This window comes from Microtus oregoni, unplaced genomic scaffold (genome assembly GCF_018167655.1).
Source record: "Microtus oregoni isolate MIOR12 unplaced genomic scaffold, Mior012 000002F_ref0000024, whole genome shotgun sequence".
Classification (NCBI taxonomy): Eukaryota; Metazoa; Chordata; class Mammalia; order Rodentia; family Cricetidae; genus Microtus; species Microtus oregoni.
In genome coordinates, this window is record NW_024543061.1 from 86712951 (window position 1) to 86730753 (window position 17803).

At 47.5% G+C, this 17803-nt stretch overlaps 1 protein-coding gene and 1 long non-coding RNA gene across 13 annotated transcripts in view; one reads left to right on the forward strand and one right to left on the reverse strand.

Annotated features, from left to right (window-relative positions):
• The window catches only part of Ppfibp1 (PPFIA binding protein 1), a 145125-nt gene that overhangs the window by 87384 nt on the left and 39938 nt on the right, over nucleotides 1-17803 (forward strand). For all 12 annotated transcript variants that reach the window (XM_041633406.1, XM_041633439.1, XM_041633429.1 and 9 more), the window contains exons 3-7: nucleotides 1412-1509; nucleotides 2691-2896; nucleotides 15062-15148; nucleotides 16450-16563; nucleotides 17393-17524. In XM_041633406.1, the coding sequence (XP_041489340.1) occupies nucleotides 1446-1509; nucleotides 2691-2896; nucleotides 15062-15148; nucleotides 16450-16563; nucleotides 17393-17524 (603 nt within the window). In that variant the 5' untranslated portion in view covers nucleotides 1412-1445. The remainder of the gene's footprint in view (nucleotides 1-1411; nucleotides 1510-2690; nucleotides 2897-15061; nucleotides 15149-16449; nucleotides 16564-17392; nucleotides 17525-17803) is intronic.
• Nucleotides 6823-8596, reverse strand: LOC121434528. Its single transcript, XR_005972469.1, has 3 exons — nucleotides 8532-8596; nucleotides 7812-8061; nucleotides 6823-7025 (listed from the first exon to the last, which is right to left on the reverse strand). It is a non-coding gene; the product is annotated as an uncharacterized LOC121434528 (long non-coding RNA).

The window sequence follows — 17803 nt, forward strand, 5'->3', positions numbered from 1 at the left end:
GCTGGTACCAAAAATGCCACAAAGAATGTGAAAATCACGTGTAGTGCCCATTCTGCTGCTGGCCAGTGCTCTGATAAACGCACTTTCTCTTGATCTTTTAGTCCGTGAAACCATGTGCATGCACCTTTCCCAGTGCTCGAGAGACAGAGGTGGGAGGATCTCTGAGTTAGAGGCCAGGCATTGCCAGTTCCAGGCTAGGTGGGGCTTCATAGTGAGACCCGGCTCAGTAGATAACTGACCAGTAAGACCGTGGTAGACTGTGCAGAGTAAGTGTCCCGCCAAGGTGCAACCAGATAGACAGAAATGCAGCCTGCAGTGGACGGCACACAGATCTTTGTTAAAACTTCTGTATTTGTTTTCCACAAAAGTTTCAAACACTACCAGTCCTCTTTTATAAAACGGAAAAGCTAACTCATTTTACTGAGTAGTTGTAGTGGTTAAAAGTTTCAGCTAATGGGGCTGTAGCTCAGTCGAGCGTGTTTGCCCGGCACACCCAGCCCTGGGTTTGAGCCGTAGTACCGTGAAACAGAAACAAAATCCAAGGTTTGTGAATGATTTATGTACACCGTGGGGAGCTGCTACACCCACTCAGTGCATGGTACCTATTGGCATATTAAAAAGTGTGTGTGTGTGTGTGCGTGTGTATTGCAGTACAGTTAATTCACTGCAGATCAGAAGTGTTTGGAAAAGACACATTCCTATTGATGATGTGCAGACTTGTTTTCTTATCATTTGACCCACAAAGAATGCAGGGTACCGTCTAGTTACAAGGCACTTTTATTGGGTTAAATACTGTTAAGTAATCGTGAGATACTTCAAAGTCCTCTGTGCAAATACTGTGCAGTTTTATATAAGGAACTTGAATACCCAGGGGAGTCTGCTCCCTCCTGGCCTCAGCAGCCTTCCATGGATACCCCTATGTCCTTCAGGCTGTTTGCACCCTCCTGACCCTCAGCAGCTTTCCATGGATACCCCTGTGTCCTTCAGGCTGTTTGCACCCTCCTGACCCTCAGCAGCCTTCCATGGATACCCCTGTGTCCTTCAGGCTGTCTGCACCCTCCTGGCCTCAGCAGCCTTCCGTAGTACCCCTGTGTCCTTCACAGGGACCTGGAACTCTGAAGGGTGGTGTGGATACCATCCTACCAGACTACGTTGTACAGTTTGGGGGAACTGAACTTTGCTCCCAGCTCTCTGCTGGACTCTGAACAACCTCGAGTGGACGATCCCAATCTTCTCTTATTACCTGGTGCTGGTGTGCAGGTGATTTAGGGCTCCAGTTCATTCAGCTCCATGCTTCTTCTGACATCCTGTGATTGCTAAGTGGAGTTATCGCCTGAAATAGAATTAATAAACCTGGCATGCGTCGCTTACAGTGTGCAGTGCTAACATTGTGGTCTTCTGTCCTCCCCAGATAAAGCTGGAGTTTGCCCCTGACAGACAGGACGATGATGACCGACGCTAGTGACATGCTGGCCGCGGCGCTGGAGCAGATGGATGGGATCATAGCAGGTAACCCACGCGGCACAGCCCGACCCGGACTCACCGTCCCCTGCTCCCTCTCTACTGGCTCTCTTGAGTGCTTCTCGGACCCCCAGGTTTTCCCCTTGGTCCTGCTTCTCCAACTCTGCCAGTTCCACCCCCACCCAGGCTTCTCATCAAGCTACAGGCCTCCCACATACTAGAATTACAGACCACCATACTTTTTTTCTGGGACAGGGTCTTTCTGTGTAGTCCAGCTGACCTGGAACTCACTATGTAGACCAGGGTGGCTTCTTAATTACAGAGCTCAGTCTGCCTCTGCTTCCCTCGTACGGGGATTAAAGGTGCACACATGTGGTTAGAACACTGATTTTGAAAACTAATGTTGACTAGAAGTTTGGTGCTGGGCTATAAACAGAATGACCGAGGACACGCTTATACACAGATGCTCACACACACGGAGGTACATGCAGCTCATGGAGTGTAGTAAGAAACGGCGGGCCACTTCCTGCCACCCGGCTAGCTTTACCTGAAATAATTACACGGAAACTGTATTCTTTTAAACATTGCCTGGCCCATTAGTTCCAGCCTCTTATTGGCTAGCTCTTACATTTCTAATATTCTGTGTAGCCCACGAGGTGGCTTACCAGGAAAGATCTTAACCTGAGTCTCTCTGGAGTGGGAGATTCATGGCGCCTGCCTGACTCGGCTTCTTTCTCCCAGCATTCTGTTCTGTTTACTCCGCCTACCTAATTTTCTGTCCTATCAAAGGCCAAGCAGTTTATTAGTTAACAAATGAAAGCAACAGATAGATACAAGACCCACTTCCATCAATGGAGCATTACCTCTTACACACATACTCAGCTTCAGGGAACTCCAAGACTTCGTGTCTCAAATTCATGCTCTGGGAGTCATGAGTCCACCTGAACTGGTCATCCACCTCTTTCTTACCTCCTCCTGAGCCTGTGTTCCTTCTCCTTCTGTCCCCGCAGCTGGCCTTTTTGTTAGGCATCACACCATTCATATTTACTGTCAATGACATTTTTTCAACTATGTAATATTTGGAGAGGTTTACATGATTGAATTATTTTGTCCTTTCCCTGTTTGTTGTGATCATTGCTGGTGACCAGACTGGTTTATCTTTTTCAGGTGTCGTATTTTACCTACCATAAATCCGATTGCTCTTTCTGGTTTTTTTTTTTCAAAACCAGGTTCCAAAGCCTTGGAATATTCCAACGGGATTTTTGATTGCCAGTCTCCCACCTCTCCGTTCATGGGCAGCTTGCGAGCTTTACACCTCGTGGAAGACCTGCGTGGACTGTTGGAGATGATGGAAACAGATGAGAAGGAAGGGCTGAGATGCCAGATCCCAGACTCAACGGCAGAGACGCTTGTCGAGTGGCTTCAGAGTCAGATGGTAGGCTCTGCACTTTACGTCTCTGTGCTGCCATCTTCTGTGTGTATTCCAAAACCCAGAGCGTGGACTAGCCGATCAAACAACAGAAAACAAAACAAAAACAAAATAATAATAATAAACCTTGCAAGGCAGAATCTAAGACCAAATGCCTCTTACCGCTAAAGATAGCTTACAAATTCCCCTATTTCATTTTATGGGTGTGAATATTTTGCGTGCATGTATGTCAGTGTACTAAGTACATGCAGTTGCCTGTAAGCCCAGAAGAAGGTATCAGATTGTGTGTGAGTCACCTTGTTTGTGCTGAAAATCGAACCCTCCTCTGAGAAAGACAGGTCATGTAACTCTTAACCTCCCATCTCTCCAGCCCCTAAAGATGATTTTTGAAAAGGCACTGTATTGCACAGGTGCCAACAGTTGCCCAGGTCCACCTCTGAAAGTGGACTGGCTTTTAGGCTATTCAGATGTCCTGGTAATGTCTTGAAGCTAATGTTTCTGTGAGGAGGAGAACCTTGCAGGAGCAGGTGCTCTCTCAGTAACAATAAGGTGGGACCACCTGTGAAGAACTCAGTGGCTATTCCAAACAGGAAGTACGGTTGGTGAACTCTTGAGAAACAGTAAAGGTTTGTAGCTATAATTGAGGGAAAGTGCCATCTAGTGGGTTGTGACCATATGTCACCTCCGCCTCTGTTAACTCTTACTCTGGCTTGAAATGGGAGTCCTGTGTGAAAGGTTCTCTTTCTTGACATCCTTCCCTGCACTGCTGATGTGGACATCATGGTAAATATCACATCTGGTACATGCTGAGCACAGAAAGTCTAAAGAACAGCACAAAGACAGATGCCCATGAGAAGATAGGGAGGGTGACATAGTGCATGCACACCTTGTGACTTGGTTACATTGTTATGTGCACACGCTTGTGACTTGTTTGCATTGTTACGTGCTTATGCTTGTGACTTGGTCGCATTTTTATAAGAACTAATGAAGACTGCACGAAAGGACTAAGGTCCGTCTGACAAACTGGAGGACAGAGCTGCTGGGTCTGTGAGTCAGAATGCACCCATTGCCGAAACATTTCATACAGCGTTGCACAGATTCTGGAGCCCTAGCCAGTCCAGACCAGAGCCTGGCAGTCTTGGTTCCGCCTAGTGTGTACCAGCGAAACCATCTTTCAGGATTAGAGGAGTCAGAGACGGTTCACTTTTAGAAACAGATGCTGCCTGCATGGGACTTGACACTTGCCCTGGGAGAGACCTCGCAGGGATAAGAGTTCAGGTTTGCTGCTTTCTTTGGGAGTAGCTTAGTGCTCTGAAACTTGTTGTTCCTGGCACATTGCTCAGGCTGTTCCTACTTTCTGTGTCTTTAGTTCAGCACACAGTGAGAAAGGAATTTATTACTGGCAAAGGAGGCCGTCAGTGGCAGCCATGGCTAAGAAGACCTGTAGATAATTGACTTGTGTTCAAAGCACTTCTGTTAACACATGCCTGTTGGTCTGTTGAGTGTTTCTGAGATCTGAGGAGGGAGAGGGCTTGCTCCTCAGTGGTATTGTTAACAATACTCTGCCTGGGGTGTAGTGGAGGTGCCCCTCCCGCCTCTCCTCTGCACTGGCCACCCCGGGGTGCAGTGGAGGTGCCCCTCCCGCCTTCCCTCTGCACTGGTCACCTCATCTTGAGGACTCTGCAGACATGGTTACTGTGATTGTGGGTAGTACTCTTGAGGGGTTCCCAGAAGCCCCAGGACAGTTGCTTTAATGTTAGCTGTGGTGTCTCTGTGTCCTGCTGTGTAACACAGGTGACTAAGATCACTTACAGGATTCAGGCTTACGAGGGGCCTTGTTTGCTGAGGTCTGAGAAAACATCCCCAGGCCCACATGAAAAGAGGGGCCTTGTGGAGAGCAGCTGAGCAGCCTTGCGGGAGGCTGGCCACTGGAATTCCACGGACTCTGAGACCAGCCGGCAAGACTAGCCCGGCAGTCCAGAGAGAGCACATCTCACAGATGAAGTCTCAATTATACACATTTGCATTTTTTACCCTTTAAAAAAATGTGACTTGGGATTGCTATTTTTATTTTTGAAATGTAGAAATAATATAGGTCTCTATGACGGTTGCTTAACGTGTCAGAAGCTGGCCGGTAATGCCTCGTTTTTATGTTCTGCCTCACAGGTTAGAATCCTTGATTTGCAGACATTAAATTAGTATTTCGCTTATTTCCTTGAAAATGGAATTTTTGTAGCTTCTACCGACTGTGAGATTGCCTCGTAACCAAAACAACAAAAGCGTGAGACTCTCTCTCCCAGCAGTCCACCCCTGCACCTGCTGTTCAGCGCAGGGTCCTGATCCTCAGATGCCTGGGTTAGGAAAAGCATTGTGAGAATATTCCAGGGCAAATTAGACCTAAGATAAAGAGAAACGATGTGTCTGGCCCAGATACATTCTTCTATTTGCTGCCTTAAATCTAGGGGTTGGCTGGTCAGGGGTGGTGCACACCTTTGATTGCAGCACTAGGGAGGCAAAGGCAGGCAGATCTCTGAGTTTGAGGCCAGCCGGCTGGTCTGCAGATCAAGTCCCAGGACAGCCAGGGCTACACAGAGAAACCATGTCTTGAGAAGAAAAAATCTAGGGCTTGATAGACACACAATCCTCCATTAGTAATAGTTGTGTATCACACTGTAACGTTTCATGTTATAATGGGATTCTGTTCTGCCTCAGTAACTGAGCAAGTTTCTTATTGGATAGACCCCCCCCCCCCCCCACACACACCAGCTACAGGAGACTGAGTGCTGGATCATACATGTCTTCACTCTTGGGGAGCATAGAGTTGGAGAAACACAAGACAGACCCGTGCTCACACACTGTGTCCCTTCTGTTAGCACATGTTTTCTGTTATCCAGCTCCCTTTGTGTGTGTGCTCGAGCCTGGGTGCCCTAGGCAGGCCTCAGGTTCTCATTCCTTCTCCTGAGAGCTGACGTTACAGGCAGGTATCCAGCTGCCAATTATGCGAAATAATTGGGAGGCTTCAGCAATTAGTAAAGGAGTAACCTGGATCCTTCGGGAAAGCAAAGGTGCTGCAGACCCGGCAGAGTGATAATTACGGGCGCAGATGCCCACTGCACTAATGCGAAGATTAGCATCTCTTAGAGGACTCCCAAGCTGGCCACTGCTGGGCGTGAAGAAGACAGTAATTGCTTAATTGGAGTCATTAACAAGTTACTGTAAAGTACCATGGGAACCAGAAGTGAACTGCTAGGATGATCAGCAGTAAGGGTTCTTTATGGTGGGAAGGCAGCCTATGAGGTTCTCAGTCTGTGAGAACTACGCTGCCTGCCAGGCTCAGGGAGGAGTGCCCCGCCCGTGTTAGCTCAGGTCCCTCACAGTTCCCTTTACCCATGACGACGTGGAGACACAGAGCTTAGGATACCCGTCTGGGAGTTAAACCCACCTTAGTTTTCAGGTTCGCCCATCACTGCCTTCCTCCCACAGGCAGCAACTTCCTTTACTTGTTACTGGGCCCATTTCTCGTTTGCGGTTGGGGATTTGCCAGGATTCTGTGTGTCTTTGATACCTCTCTTGCTGTAACAGACTACTTCACAGTAACAACCTAAAGACGGAGGGTTTATTTTAGCTCGGGATTTATGAAGGGATCCAGGGCACTTGTGTGAAACTCGTGGCGACGGGGGTGTGAGGCTGCTGGTCACATGGTCAGCTGCTAGGAAGCAGAGGGATGACAGGAAGTGGGGCTGGGTTACAGGACTCCAGGTCCTCCTCCAGGGTCCCACTTCTTCCAGTGACTTCCAAGCCTAAAAAAATTCCACCTCCTTCTGAATAGCACCACCAGCTGGGAGCCTGGAGGTGGGGACACTTGAAACTGACGCTGTGGCATTGTGTTCTTCAGCCCCGTGACACTGACTTTTATCTCAAGGGTGGTTTTATTTAGTTACAGAATCACCATTTTAGCCGTTTGAAGTGTACAGTGCAGAAGGGCTAAGCGAGCCCACACAGGCACAGACTGCATCCTTCCTCGACCTGAGCAGGTCTTTCCACCTTGAAATCTCCACGTCTGTGCTGTTAGATGCCATCCCATGCGCTCTGTTGTCTTTCTGTGTCTGAGAGTTTAACCGTTCTAGACACCCTACTAAGAAACAGTGAAAAGGGAAGAGTGAATCCCAGCTAAACTACATATATACGTACACCCCCATTAATATATTGACATACACCTTGACTTGTGAAATACTCAGTGGAGAAGTCATGAAATTATAAGTGTCAGACTGTCTTCCAGTTGGACTCTCAGTGCTGCACCAGGTGCACTGTGACAGGGAGGTGGTGGCTTCTTCAGGCTCCTGACTGTTCCTCCCATGGCCACTTCTTCATGCCTTGTCCTTTGCCTTTTGTCCTTTTTGCCTCTTCCTCCCTCCCTCCCTCCCTCCCTCCCTTCCTCCCTCCCTCCCTCCCTTCCTCTTTTTCTCTCCTTCCTTCTTCTCTTTCTCCCTTCTTCCCTGCCCCCCTACTCTTCCTCTCCCCTCCCTCCCTCCCTCCCTCCCTTCCTCCCTCCCTTCCTTCCTTCCTCTCCATGTGCCTGAGAGAAAGCATTGACTTGGTTTGGAAGGTTTGGGATGGACGAAGGAACAGGCAGAGTGAGTTAGGCCTGAATAAGTCGAGAATGAAAACTCTATGCTCTCTCGATCCATGGGTACTGTATTTTGTTACTGTTGGAATGTTATTGACGCAATGGAATCTTTGTTAGTTCTGTAAAGTGTTTGTCATTTTCTGGATTCTTCAAGTTAAAATGTCAAATATGAGGACAGACTACAACTTAAAACAAAAACCCCAAACAGCCATCCGCCCGGCAGGACACCCCGAGCCCCTTCCCGTCTTGTAAGTGCACGGGGCGCTTGGCCGTGTGTGGAGTAGCTCTCGTTACCGTTATCCCGTGCCCGCTGCACTCGGCGCTGCTCGGGGCGTGGGGAGCACAGTGGAAACCAATTTCCCCGAGTCCTGGTGCTGACATCCCTTTGGGAAGACTGGAAACTCATGCATAAGCATGGTCAGTGGAGAGGAACTGAGAACATGGTGGGTGTGGGGACAAACCCCAGCAGGGAGAAAGAACGGAGCCCTATGACTTCAGACGAGATGGCAAAAGCGTCGCTCAGAACACAGCTTTTGAATGAGCCCTGAAATACGAAAGGACTAAGATAGATGGTGGCCAGAGAAAGTTTTCCAGCTGGTGTGAGCAGCCGGCACATTCCTAACCGGCTTGGTGGTCAGTGACTCCACCCCTGGCTGTTTCCCAAAGAGCCATGCTCTAACTTGTAACCTAAATTTAGGCATCTCCATTGTCACTACTGCGTTTATCATTGTGCGGAAAATATTCTGTGTGTGCATATATGCATGTTTATGTGTGTGTGGAAACCAGGGCATGGGTGTGCACACGGTTGCTTGTGTGTATGTATGGGGGCCTGAGTTTGATACTCAGTATCTGCCTTGATCACTTTCTGCCTGGTACATTGAGTCAGGGTCTCCCACTTGAACCCAGAGCTTACCAGGTCAGCCAGTCTTACCAGCCTACTTGCCCTGGGGATCCTCTGTCTCACATCCTACCTTCCAGCCCTGGAATGACTGACTGGCAGGCTGCTGTGCTCACCCAGCTTTTGTGGAGGTTCTGGGGATCTGACTGCCGGCCTCGTGCTAATGTGGCTGCCACTGTACCTGCTGATCCATCTCCCTGGCCACCAGCAATTTTGTTTGTATTTCTGGCCATGGAATCCAGAGCCATGTGCACTTGGCAAGTTCTCTATCACTAAGCTCCGCCCTCATTCTTCAGAAACGCTTTCACAGATTAGATTAAGCACGTGTTACAGAAAGTGTTCTGGGCTCAAGTCGGTTATCGACAGGTCCTCTTGAGCCATGGCTGCCACTGGTGGCCTTTGCGTGTGAGTGAGGAGAAAGTCCTTTGCCAGTAATGAATTGCTTCCTCAGTGTGTGCTGAACGTAAAGACACAGGAAGTAGGAATAGCCTGAGCAGTGTGCCAGGGAGCAGTGAGTTTCAGAGCACTAAGGTACCCCCCCAGCACACCTGGACCTTTACGTCTCTGAGGAAGACACCCCTAGAACAAATGTCAAGTCTCACAAACAGGCACCGTCTGTTTTCAAAGGCAGAGCATCTCCAGTTGCTGGAGTTGTCCTCCTAACTGCACCACCACTGAAAGATGAATCATACTGTCTGCACTCAAAAATCCAAATACCCTGCAAGATCAGGGGACATTTTGGAAGAGGGTGGGAGATAAAGTAAGCGCTGGAGAAGGGTGGAGTGGTGGAGAATGTGTCTTCAGGGCCGGCGTGGCTGTGGGACTCTCGAACTCAGCAGCTGTGATTGCTGCACAAGATCGGGCATGTCAGCACTCCCTCGTGTGGAGGGGAGGGTGCCTCTTCCAGAGGAGCTGCTGGGGGCGGGAGAGCCATTTCCTTCAGTTTGTAGCCTCTGGTGAGCTGCCCATGCTCCTGTAAGTAACTAGATAAACTCTTTAAAAAGACAGAAGAAGAAATGAAAGTAAAACGGGGGTAGCTGACAGAAGGAGCTCAGTGAGTGGGGGCAGGGTGAATACACTCCAGTGTAAGTGTAAAGGTAAATGTGCTCCAAGTGTGTCACGTGTACGCACACAAACGTGCGCACACACACAGCCAGTTATCCTGTGTAATTAGTATATGCTAATAAAGTACTTAAAAATCAATGTAAATTGGCTGGTGACAAATGAGCACTGGCTCAGGACCGGACTGTCTGGACTCCAGAATTGTGATGACAGGTGTGTGCCACCGGTCCTGGCTGGTCTGGGATTCAATAAAGAGAACAGAGCAAGACAGAGGGGAGATTAGCCACAAAGCAGGCAAGGGCTCCCCTTCCAGTGAGCTGAGAACTGTGGAGACCAGATGGCAGACAGAGGTAGCATTTCCTTCTAACTCTTACGTGCGTCTGAAATGACCTGTGGCAAAGCGGTCATGTGACTGGATGCCAGCAGCTCCTACATGTTAGGCTCGCTATGCCGGTAACACAATGGAATTCCTGGCACAGGAATGAACGAGGGGGGGCCATGCCCTCATCCTGTGTGTACCTACATTGTGCTCAGAGAAGTCACATTCCCAGATCAAACGATTGGCTAGCTCCAGGGGTCTCTAACTGTGAAAAAGACATTACTTGTTAGATGCTTTCCTCCTCATCGTGCCAGGGAGACCTGACTGTAAGTTCCATGAGTGAATCTGTGACAGCGGAGGATACTGTCCATCCTGTTGTTGACTCATGCAGCGGGATTGAAGTTGTCAGTGAGACTTGTCGCACACTAAAGTGTAAAGGGCTATCTCGCATGCATTTCAGAAGACTTAAATAGCGTGACTTGGGGTGGGCTTTGATGCTTTGGACGTAGGAATCTGTAAGGAACTTGCAATGAGTACAGTTTTTAATGGTGTACATCGTAGTTTAGAAGCCTTCTGGAAGGATGAAAAGAAATATAGGAGGATTTTGCACTAAGAGACTATTAGGAAGAATAAATGGTTGTTCTAGTTTGCTTTCTGATGCTATATAAACAGCAGCTTTGGAAGGAAAGAGTTTATTTGATTTGTACTTTCAAATCACAATCCACCAAGGAGCTCAGCTCAGGAAGCCTGGCGGACAGTTGCTTAGTGGCTTACTCTCTGGCTCATATTCAGCTACCTTTTTAATGTTGCAGCCCTCCCCTGCCTAGGGTTGGTAACACCCGCAGTGGACCAAGCCCTCTTACATCAAAGAATGCTAAGCAAAATGCCCCACAGGCTGGTCTTATGTAGGCAATTCGTTGATTAAGGTACCATTTTCCTAAATGTGTGAAGTTGACACCGAGGGTAGCGTTACAGTGATCAGGTCACATAAATTTGGTGATTGGTCGTTAGTGGCGGAATGTGATAAAAAGCTGATGTGTGACGTTGGGGACAGGACGTGAAAGGGAGGCCATTAGATGAGGAGAAGAGATTGACACACTATCAGGAAGAAGAGTAGAGCCAGTCATGAAAGATGGGTTGACAAGGGGATCGGGAGGTGAGCAGGAGTGGGCACAGAACCCACAGTTGCAGGGCTAAGGGAAGCAGGAGACTAAGGTTCCAGGGAGGATGTAGGAGAATGAGCTTTGCCAAGCAAATCTCACCTCTGGACTGAAGGAAAAGAGGAAAGACGGATGTTGGGGGGAGGGGTCTTCTGAAGAAGGAGGTGAACTAATACAGCAAAGACCTCTGAAGTGAGAAGTGCTTAACCGGAAAGAAGCGTAACTAGAGCCAGCCCAGGTACTCACCTTGTGTCCTACCCATAGGTACCGGGCACTTCTCGCTCACTGCCCCTTCATTCGCCCGTCGTTTAGCTAAGCGCTCCAGTGAGACACAGAATCGCTCACAGTGCACCGTTTCTATGTGTAGTGGGGGTCACCCCTGAGCAGGGTGCGTTGCGGCGGAGTTTATGAATGAGCCCTTCATTCGAGGAAACCTTTACAGACCAGACCCAAATGTAGGTAGGTAGGGAAGGCTGAAGAAAAAAATAAGAAAGGGAAAGAGAGAGATGTCCGGGTAAAGGGGATGCCTGTGTGAGTGCAGGGTGTGCCACTTGGGGGAAGGTGGACAGAGGTGACAGGTACCTGGTGGGCTTAGCTCCAGCGTTCTTAAGCAGTAGCAGGAAGAAAGAAGGCATGTCCCCTGAGCAGCTCCTTATCTACTTAAATACATTACCACTCTATGTAGCAATTCCTGAGACTTTTTACTTCCAGTTCCTGTGGGGACTATTAATGCCTCAGAAATACTAGCTGATTTTGAGTATTATAAGCACTTATCCACATCAGGACATTTCTGATTCATTTGCTCATTTTGAGTCAGTTCTCGGCATTTGGAGAACTGGTTTTGAAATACTTCATTTCTATATAATATTTGGCCTAAAAGAATGCTGCCAATCTGGCTAGAGTCTCTTGTTCTCAGAATGAAGGAACAGGATGGAGTTCAGCCGTAGAGCATGTGAGTGCTTCTCTGTGATGAGCGTTCATGTGAGACCCTGGGTTCAGACCCCAGCCAGAACCCCAGGAGGAAAAATGAAAGTGTGCATTTTGTTTTGACTCAGTGGCACATGACTATTGTCAGAGCTACTCAGGATGCTAGGGCAGGAAATCTGCCTGAGCCCAGATGTTTGAGGCCAGCCTGGTCAACATAAGGAGCCGTACCCTTTCTGTTAAAGAGAGACAAAACTAGAAGATTCTACCTCTTACCTCATCGTACATAAAGCATTTTTTTAATCTAATGAAATGTGATTATAGACATTCCTTGCATTGGATTTTAAAAACAGATGACTCATAATGTGCATAATCAAAATGAGGGCTTGAAAGTCGTCCAGGCCCTGCCTCTGCACCTTCATAGATTAAGAACATACGTCATGTGTTCTGGCTGCTTTCCAGAAGACTATCCTCAAGGAGTTATGAACATTTCATTTTCATGGTCCCCAGGGGCTGTTAGTCGTTCCGACTACTCCATCAGACTCTTGTAAGTTAATTCTGGGCACTTGAGTTAGCAGTGTAAACAGGGTTGTGCCGCAGTAGTGTGCAGGTGTGTGGTGGACAGCTGGTGTTAACATCACACCCACATTCTGGGCACTTGAGTTAGCAGTGTGAACAGGGTTGTGCCGCAGTAGTGTGCAGGTGTGTGGTGGACAGCTGGTGTTAACATCACACTCATTCTAAATGTGCATTGCACACTTGATAAATTAGCTTTTAAATTTTTGTGGCGTCTTGGGAAATATAATCCAGCACGTCTCCATCTTCAGAAGGAATGCCCCAGATTTAATCCTTCCATCTTTCTTCCCCTTCCCACACGTCTTCCTCTCCCCCTTTCCCTTCCTCCTCCTCCCCCTTCTTCCTCCCTTTCCTCCTCTTCCTTTTTCCATTTTGGTTTGCTTTCAACACATGACATCTGTCAGTCCCAGAACTGAAATAGGAAACTGGAGATGCAGGTTAATTCTGGAGAAAGAATGGATGTCACATCAGATGTTCCTGGGGAAGAAGGGAGCACAATTGGTGTTTTTTCTGATCCTAACTCTGAGGGATTGCCTTTTCAGTTGAATTCTGGGTGCCCCGCCTGTCTATATTGGATTCCATTTGGCTTTTATCTCTGTTGTATTTACAAGAACATTCAGGGAATCCTCTGGATAAAATATATAATGTGGTTATAAGCTATTTAAATGAAATTATAAGGAACACATCCCAAGCTGGGCATAGAGTCTCATGTCTGTAATCCCAGGAGGCTAAAGCAGGAGCGTATTTCTGGACAACAGAGTGACATTCTAGAGAAGGGAGGACAAAGAAGAAAGAGGGAGAGTAAAGGGGTGTCTCAGTACTCTGTCTTAGGGTTCTGTTGCTCTGGAGAGACACCATGGGGGACTTAACAGTTTAAGAGGTTTAGCCCCTTATCGTCATGACGGGAGGCGTGTAGGCAGACCTGGTGCTGAGAAGGAGCTGAGAGTGGAAAAGGAGCTACTTCTTGATCCCACAGGCAACAGGAAGTGGTCTGAGACACTGGATGTACTTGAGCGTATATGAGACTTCAAAGCCCACCCTCACAGTAACACGCTTCCTCCAAGGCCACACCTCCTGATAGTGCCACTCCCTATGAGCCCATGGAGGCCAATTACGTTCAAACTACCACACCACTACTGTGTTTCAGAGTGACAGTTTTATGTTTCTTGCTCTTTCATGACTCGGGTATGAAAAAAATGGAAGAAAACGTCAGGCATAGTGACACACACCTTTCATCCCAGCTCTCAAGATGCACAGGCAGGTGAATCTCCATGAGTTCGAGGCCAGCCTGATCTATATAGTGAGTTCCAGGACAGTCAGGGCTTCATAGGAAAATGACTTTGGACTGAGTGTTTAAGTCAAATGGGGTGGGGGAGCTTCTGAAGGCTTCCTAGGTGGGAGCCTCCATGGAGAGTGGAGAGCTGAGTGGGCAGGGAGAATCCTGGCAGACATCACCCCTGCCGGCTGCTCCAACAACAGGTATTGACAGTCCTGTGGAACCTGGGGATGAATTGGAGGAATGGGAGGACTTCACAGGTCATAGTCACTGTTTTACATGCAAACTTAGTGACCGGCGTCCTTCAGGGACAGATGGAGTCTTGTCTTCTGCAGGCTGCTCAGAACTTTGCATGCCCTAGGGCTGTGCCTGTGGCCCCTGACAGTCACTTTTATAGTGTGTGCTAGCTAGCTTTTTGTGAACTTGGCACAATCTAAAGACATTTGGAAGAGGAACTTCAGCTGAGAAAAGGCTTGTAGACAGGCCTATAGGCTGTATTACTAGTTAATGACTGATGTAGAAGGTTCAGCCCACTGCAGGTGAGGGCATTCCTGGGCGGTTGGTCTTGGGTTGTATAAGAAAGCAGGCTCAGCGGGCCATGAGGAGCAAACCAGTAGGCAACATTCCTCTATCGTTCTGTTCTTGTCCTGACTTCTACTATGGTGTACTATAAAGTAAGAGAAATCCTTTCCTCCCCAGGTCATCTGTGGTCAGCGTTTTATCATAGCCGGGTACTTGTTTTCTGTTTGCTCAGAATTGGTGTATGATGTGGGATGTCCTTCTGTATCTGTGTTGCTTTTATTGGATAATGAATAAAATCGTTTTGGCCAATGGCTTAGCAGAGTAAAGCCAGGCAGGAAATCTGAACAGAGATAGAGAGAGTAGGCAGAGTCAAAGAGTCACCATGTAGCTGCCAAAGGAGTAACACACTAGAAGCCTTACTGTGGTGATACATAGATTAGTAGAAATGGGTTCCTTTTAGATGTAAGAGCTAGCTAGAAGTATGCCTGAACCATTGGCCAAACAGTGTTGGAATTAATAGAGTTTCTGTGTGATTATTCGGGTCTGGGCGACTGGGAAACAAACGAGCAGTCTCTGGTTACAGGCGTAGGTCAGGCAGTTGTGACTAGATGCTTCCCTGTTTGTACGTGCTCACTTTCCCTGTCATACTTATCTGAAGAATTATTAATCCTCGCATCTTCCATTCATGGAAGTGACAGTTGTGCTGATTCAATTCAGGCCCTTTAAATTTAAAATGTCAGTCTTCTGATTTGTAACATTTCAATTCTAAAGAAGAGTTGACCTTATCAATGTTATTTTCTTGCTTAGACAAACGGACATCTGCCTGGGAATGGAGACGTCTATCAAGAAAGGCTGGCACGTCTGGAAAATGACAAGGAATCCCTCGTTCTTCAGGCAAGTGGTGCTTAAGGCCATTCCCTTCTCAGGACACGTAGAGTCACGTATGTGTTGAGCACATTGCACCTGTAGTAAATGTGCCACAGGACCTGACTTTACATACATTTGACCTAGAAACTCAGATCTGTGGACACCTGTAGTGTAAAAATCTCAGCCTGAATATATGTTAACCTTCCAGCTTTGAAAATGATACAGGGACCAAACAAAGCAGCCCGAGTGGAGCCTGCTGTTGGGAACTGCTGTGGGATGTTTGTTTGCTTGCTCATGGTGTTTCTGAGTACAGAGCAAATGTCTTCATTTTTGTTCTTTGAACTAACCAGATCAAAGTGTGTTTACTCAGCTGGTCATTCTTGAGGAGAGCCCTGCAGATCTGCATGGGACCTGGAGGACGAAAGATGAACCCCACTGTTTCTGGAGACATTTGAGTGTGTTGTGTGCACTCGGCCTTTTTCTTTTTCCTTTGTGGTTCTGGCAGCTGAACTCTGGATCCTACACAGTGGAAACAGTACACCGCTCTTCACCCTGCCCTGGCTCTGAGCAAATCTGGGACCACGTTGATGTTGAAAGAGTTTATAGAATCTGAGTTCTTTACTCGTTTTTGCTCCTTTTATTATTGAAGCGTGAGATCTGCGTGGTCCTTACTGTCTATTTCAAGTGCGGATCTCATTCCCTCTGTTGCCCTCTAACCTTAGTTCTTTACCATCACCTCAGAAATCAACAATTTTTTATAGATTCTTATTACTGAAGTGATTTTAATATGTAAAGTAGTGCATATTTCTAGATCCGCACCAAGTTTCTCCTAACTGAATAGGAATCTTTAAGTCATAAGGCAACATAGGGCCTACCTAGCATGCACAAGACCCTAGGTTTGATCCACACAAAACAAAGTAAAAGACCATTGCCATCTTGTTAAATCTGGGATGTCTTCAACCACCATGAGTTGTAAGCTGAGACTGTGCGTTCATTTCCTGGCTGCCCAGACCCAAATAATCACACCGAAACTATAATTACATTTGGCCAATGGTTCAGGCATATTTCTAGCGAGCTCTTAACATCTTAAATTAACACACTATTACTAATCTATGTATCACCACAAGGCTGTGCTCTACTGGTAGGGTTCCGGCCTCTTTCTCCTTCAGCAGCTTCTTGGTATCTGCAACCAATAAAAGCAACACATATCTTAAAGGACATCCCACATCAGTGAGTGATGGGTCTTACTGTTCCAGTTAGGGAATGAAGCATGCTTTGGGACCCAAAGTCTGTCAAACTCATTGCCGCCCTTTGCTTTAAATTAACAGGTGAGTGTGTTGACAGACCAAGTGGAGGCTCAGGGAGAGAAGATTCGAGATTTGGAGTTTTGTCTTGAAGAGCACAGAGAGAAGCTGAACGCCACTGAGGAGATGCTGCAGCAGGTATGGGCTGGCAGGTGGGGGAGGGGCCTGCCAAACTCTTTTATCGGAGGTGCAACATTCCTATCTGGTGTCTGCAGCAGTAAATTCCAGAATCCTAGCAACTGGTGTATTTAGAGTCTAGGAGGAGCAGAGTCTCAAAGCACAGATTTAAGAAGTTAGACAATTAGAACAGATACAATGTTATAGTCTAAAAAAAGAGACATACAAAGTTAGCCATCTAGAAGAGAATACAATGTTACAGGAATTGTAAATTGATCTTTTGTGTTTGTATTATTTCCAACTCCCAACCATGAGATGATAAAAACCACATGTGACTTGTTTTTAGGCAAAAAAAAAAAATTCACACATGCGTGCATCCATGTGCACACACAGGGCTTGTAGATTGAGAAGCATGGTGATGCAGTGGACAAAGTACACACGGAACACGTGGAACACATGGAAACAAAACCACTTCTGTTGAATGTCTGCTGCCGTTGCCTGCCTGCCTGACTCCAAAGGCTTGCAACCTCTCAGTCCCTCAGTTTCCAGGTCCCTAGAAACCCTGATCAATGCGGCTGATAAGCTTTTCTACCTCCTGAGATTGTTGCAGGGATTGTCTCCTAGTTGCTGGCACATAGCAAGCACCGTGTACAGCAGTGTTGTCATCAGGCTTAGCAGTGTAAGCAAAAGCTGCATCTTCTCGACAGCCTGATGCTGTGTTTAGAAGGTCCTTAGAAGAAGGTCGTCAGCAGAGTGACACCCACAGACCACACCTAATCGTTGCTCTTTTCAGTCATGACAGAAATTTATAATAAAATGACTTGTGACTATTGCTCTGAAATCCTAACAGGAACTCCTGAGCAGGACCTCGTTAGAAACACAGAAGCTGGAGCTCATGGCCGAGGTCTCTAACTTGAAGTTAAAGCTGACAGCTGTCGAGAAGGACCGACTGGATTATGAAGACAGGTTCAGAGACACGGAGGTGAGTAGTGTGCTGGTTCCCCTCCCCCCTTAGCCTGCACGCACACATTCCCAAGACAGTTTGAAGTTCCCGGAGGTGTGAGGGAGCTAGTCACAGTGTGTTCAGAGGTGTGAAGGACGGTAGGTAGTCACAGTGTGTTCAGAGGTGTGAGGGACGGTAGCTAGTCACAGTGTGTTCAGAGGTGTGAGGGACGGTAGCTAGTCACAGTGTGTTCAGAGGTGTGAGGGACGGTAGCTAGTCACAGTGTGTTCAGAGGTGTGAGGGATGGTAGCTAGTCAC